The 4,349-nt window shown below is 41.9% G+C and overlaps 1 protein-coding gene and 1 long non-coding RNA gene across 4 annotated transcripts in view; one reads left to right on the top strand and one right to left on the bottom strand.

The window, feature by feature from the left end:
* Positions 1 to 4,349, top strand: part of glis2b (GLIS family zinc finger 2b) — a 32,407-nt gene that overhangs the window by 6,477 nt on the left and 21,581 nt on the right. Inside the window, exon 1 of one of the 3 annotated variants that reach the window (XM_014010082.1) lies at positions 829 to 1,019. The exons of the other annotated variants lie outside the window; for them this stretch is intronic. Within the exon in view, the coding sequence (XP_013865536.1) occupies positions 1,014 to 1,019 (6 nt within the window). The 5' untranslated portion in view covers positions 829 to 1,013. Of the gene's footprint in view, positions 1 to 828; positions 1,020 to 4,349 lie in introns of those variants that run through there. 3 annotated transcript variants of the gene reach the window in all.
* The window catches only part of LOC106518703 (uncharacterized), a 13,093-nt gene continuing 9,137 nt past the window's right edge, over positions 394 to 4,349 (bottom strand). The window contains exons 2-3 of the long non-coding RNA XR_001310354.1: positions 1,217 to 1,294; positions 394 to 749 (exon numbers count right to left, since the gene is read on the bottom strand). This is a non-coding gene — a long non-coding RNA (uncharacterized LOC106518703). The remainder of the gene's footprint in view (positions 750 to 1,216; positions 1,295 to 4,349) is intronic.

The raw sequence follows: 4,349 nt of genomic DNA, 5'->3' as shown, positions 1-4,349 counted from the left end.
ATAAACATGTTTATTTTTGCTGCTTTTTTTATTACTAAATTAGACCTTAAACTTTTTTGCCAGACTTTATGGTAAAAGGTTGAGGCCTGATGGATAGAGCTTAATCAGAGCTAAACAACAAAAGAAATCTGAAGCTCCTATGTTGAAGAGTTTCTGAGTTATAAGCATTTTTGCATGTCCTGACACCCCCTCTTTGGATGGAGACCCCTCCTCAAATATGGGGTGTATCGTAAAGTGTAGGTCAAACACATCTACAGTCCTACCAAATTTCATGTTGATTGGTGCAGCCGTTTTTGTGCTACGGTTGACCAAAAATCACTGTAAAAAAACAAAACAAAACAAAAAACAGTACGAAAAAAATATGACTCGCGCTTACGCTTCGTGTGCGGGGCTCGTATTAATCGTTCATTATCTTTCCACATTTACTGTATGTCAATTTATAAAAACAACTTTGGAGTCCTTTAAGATTCAGTCAAATGAAAATAAGAACAAAGTTTCACCAATTTCAGTCAGAAATTGGCTCTAAGTTGTTCACGTTCCTGTTTCTATCAGACTGCGCAAACAGCGCTTGTCAACAAATTTAAATCAAGAGTTTAGCCTGGCTATATTATACAGCATTATAGCTCAACTATGTCTGCTGCCATCTCAGGCGTCCTCCATCTGTCTGTTTGCATCTGCCTCTCTGCTCTCATTCGCTGCTCGTCTCTCTGTTGGATGGAGCTGCAGAAGATGAAAACTGCAGGGTGGAGCTAAATGCAGAAATACAGTGGGTGGGGGTGGGGTGGGGGGGGGACGGAGACAAAGGGGAAAGAAGAAGAGATAGAAGACTGTCTTAATGACATTGTCTTTTCTGAGCTGAGGGTTACCCAGAGAAAACAGGCGCGCCATGTGAGAATGGAGGAACGCAGGACTCGCTGTGGAGTTGGCACCACCTCATGAGGAAAAGACAACACAAGCTTTGTGCGAACATGCATATGTGTGTAATCACAGGAGAGGGAAGCAGCAAGGCCTAAATGGAGGTATGGCTGAGGGTATGGGGGGCACACCCAGATTTAAAAGCAGTAGAAGTTCTAAGTGACCCCCCCATACCGCTCGCAAAAACACACATTTCTCAGTCAACTTTCCTCTGGTTTGTATTTCTCTCTTTTCAGCGTGCTTTGGTTTGGGATGCTGAGTGAGGTAATTGTTCTCTTTCTACAAACCCACTAATGCTCACCTTTTTATTGTTCTTCCACATGGTTGGTGATTTGGTGTCACCCATTTTTGACAGATAGGAAGGAGCCCTCTGCAGTATCTAAGACAAAAAAACAAAAACTTAAAACACTGCAGAACACCTTGCCCCCAGTTTCACAGAGTCCGTGTTGCATAAAGTTGTTGTTGGAATCATATTACACCCCCCCCCCCCCAAACACACACACTGGTTATTGAATAAGAAGACCCACTTCCCAGATTTTTCTCTTTGCACACTTGCTTTATCGATTTTGCACGTAGAGGATAAAAAGTGGCTCGGGTTGGTGTGTAAATGTGAAAGGGGTTTGTTTCTCATGCGTGTGGTGCCATAATATCCCCGTCCAGGAAATGACTCTGAGACAGACTCACCCCTCCCAAAGCTGGAGCGGTACCACAGTGCTCTGAACTAGTCTGAACTCTACAGCAACAGCCAGCAATCCTGCAATAATATACGTGTGGTATAAAGCCTGCATGAACTGTGTGTATTCTGATCTCTAAAGGTGCAGCTGGGGGTGTGGATTGCATTGATCCTGCTTCAGTAAAAAAGTACAGTTCAGGTTTACTGTTTTTATGCAGTTTATATAAAGCATTTTACAAAAACTGCATTCATCTGTATGAGAGCGAAGGGAGAAAAAGATTTTAGACCTTTTTTTTAGTTAGGACTGGTTGTCAAATACAGGTTGTAGTGTTGTGCAAAAGTCTTGAGTCTCCCCTCACATTTTCATTCTTTTTCTCCAAGGAGCCTGACTTTTTTTTTCTGTAACCTTTTAAAGTGTTCTGGATCGATATTTCTTCAGGTGTTAACACCAACAAAGTGGTTCTGAAAGAGCTATGAACTGAAAACTAGGTATATCAGTGGCAGATTTTTCAGCTTCAGACCCACAAAATAACAGCTGCTGAGGCTTGTGACACCAAATAAGTCTGCTTATGGTTAGCAAATTACGCTAATAACCATTTTTACGAAGACGTATTGCCAGTTCTAACAACCTTAACTATGATTCGGCTGGCTGTGGCCGACGGATTAGGGAAGTCGTCTTCCAGTGAGAGAGTTGGTGGTTCAATTCCACTGCTATTCAGTCACAAGTGTTCTTGGGCAAGACACTGAAACCCCCACTGCCTCTGATGGGTGTCCCATCAGTGACTCATTGTAATTTAAAGCACGTTTGTTCAATCTGCTGTATCTAGACTAGCTTTGTAGAGACATGTAGTATAGTGCCGGGTAAATGAGGACACAGATTATATTGTAAAGCACTTTATCCTGGTTGGATAGAAAGGCATTATATATTTACAGTTCATATTTTTCTTAATATATGATTGGTGAACACATTCCACTAACAATTTGTTCACATTTAATTTGAGTACTGGTGAGCATCTAAATACGCTTACAGGATGTTTTACACACAGTGTGGTCCTGACCCCAAATGTAGGAACTATCTTAGTAGATGATCGAGTAGATGATCCAGTAGATGACCAACATTTACACTATGTCATTTTGACAAGTGTACTAAGGGTTAATGCATCTTTCAGGTTCTGTGTCAGTAATTTGAAAGCTATGACTTTCAGAAACTTTTCATCTGCTTCAGATGGTATTTTGGGTCTGACTCTTCTTTTATCATGATCAGGTGCAAGGACTGGACAGAAAAAACAGAGATAAACAACCAAAGTCCAAAAAAAAAAAAAAAAAAAAAACAAAAAAAAAAAAAATATCTCTTAGAAACCCAGGAAACTTTTGATATAGTGTTCCTGCTTTTAAGCAAAGGGTACGTGAGCTCAAGCCATTTTCCTAAAGCCCAGATCTTACATGGATTTTTAGGGAGTGGCCTCCAAGCGTTCAGTTTCTGTGTGTAAACTGAGTAAACCTGGTACTTTAAAGAATTAGGCAGGTGCCTGTGCTTTGCATTCCTGGCCTGACCCTGTACTCGTTTAGACTGCAAATAGGGAAGGTCTCCTTCTGCAAATCTGGCAAAAGCTTTGTCGAATGTGTTTTGTGTGTTTATGGTGTGTTTGCATATCAACACACCTGCACATGTGTGCAGGTTTTTTATTCAAAGAACCACTTTATAATCTTTTAAAGCCCCTCAAAGTGCAATAATCTCACGTTCACCATTGTTTAAGTGCATTTTCTTTGATAAGATTAGTCTTTGCTTGGTTGCACCTCCACAGTTGAAAGAATGCAGCATACCACTGCATTGCACACACACACACAAACGCGCATGGTCTAGTACAGCTATCTTTATGGGGACATTGCATTGACTTCCATTAATTTATACAGTTTAACACTGATCCCTTACCCTTAAACCTAACCTAAGCTCAAGTCCCACCTTAGTCCTAAACCTAACCCCCAACCCTCTAACGGTATGTCCACCCCATGAGGACTAGGCTTAGGTCCCCATAAGTACCAGTTGGTCCCCACAAGTGGGGCATACCTGCTTGTGCACACACACTTACAGTGCTAACGTGTTATCTGCACAGTTCCACCAAGGCGAATTGGAAAAAAGGAAGTTGTTGTTTAAAGAAGTTCAAACTTCCAGTGTAAATCTAAGAACTGTACCACCTCCACAAACATTACATGAATATCATTCTGCTGTAATGTTAATGTTGGTGTGAGTCAGCTGGAATGACAGCGTTTGGTGTGGGAGTAGCAAAGAGCTGTCACTTCCGAAATACACATCCAGCGATCCGAGCAAAACAGACACAGCTGGTTGGTGGGCTGATGAGAGGAGGAGAAGCTGAGATGTTTGTGCAATTTGATCATCAGCAAATTCTTTGAGGAGTTTTTTTTTTTAATTGATGAATCTTACTTTGTACAAAAAACAAACCCCACTGGTTGGCCTGAAGTTTAGTTGTGAACAACTGTAAAAGTTTTATTAGGGTACTTTTTTTGCTTATATCCCCCACAGCCTCTGACTGTTTCCCTCCTCCTCTCTTTGGCTTTCTTCCTTCTTTTCTTTCGCCTCCCCACCTCCCTTCTTTCCTCTCCTGTTGCTTTCCTGCTGAGCGTGGTGTGGCTACGCCCCTGCTTGGCTGACGATCCGACTCCAGACCCCATGATTGCACACAGGAGTTGGAGAATTGCATCACTGCCTGTTGGGGGGGAGGCCACAGGAATTGATTTGGGG

This window comes from Austrofundulus limnaeus, unplaced genomic scaffold, assembly GCF_001266775.1.
Source record: "Austrofundulus limnaeus strain Quisiro unplaced genomic scaffold, Austrofundulus_limnaeus-1.0 Scaffold65, whole genome shotgun sequence".
Lineage (NCBI taxonomy): Eukaryota > Metazoa > Chordata > Actinopteri > Cyprinodontiformes > Rivulidae > Austrofundulus > Austrofundulus limnaeus.
Note: the sequence above shows the minus strand (reverse complement) of the source record. Positions and strands in the feature narration are given on the sequence as shown.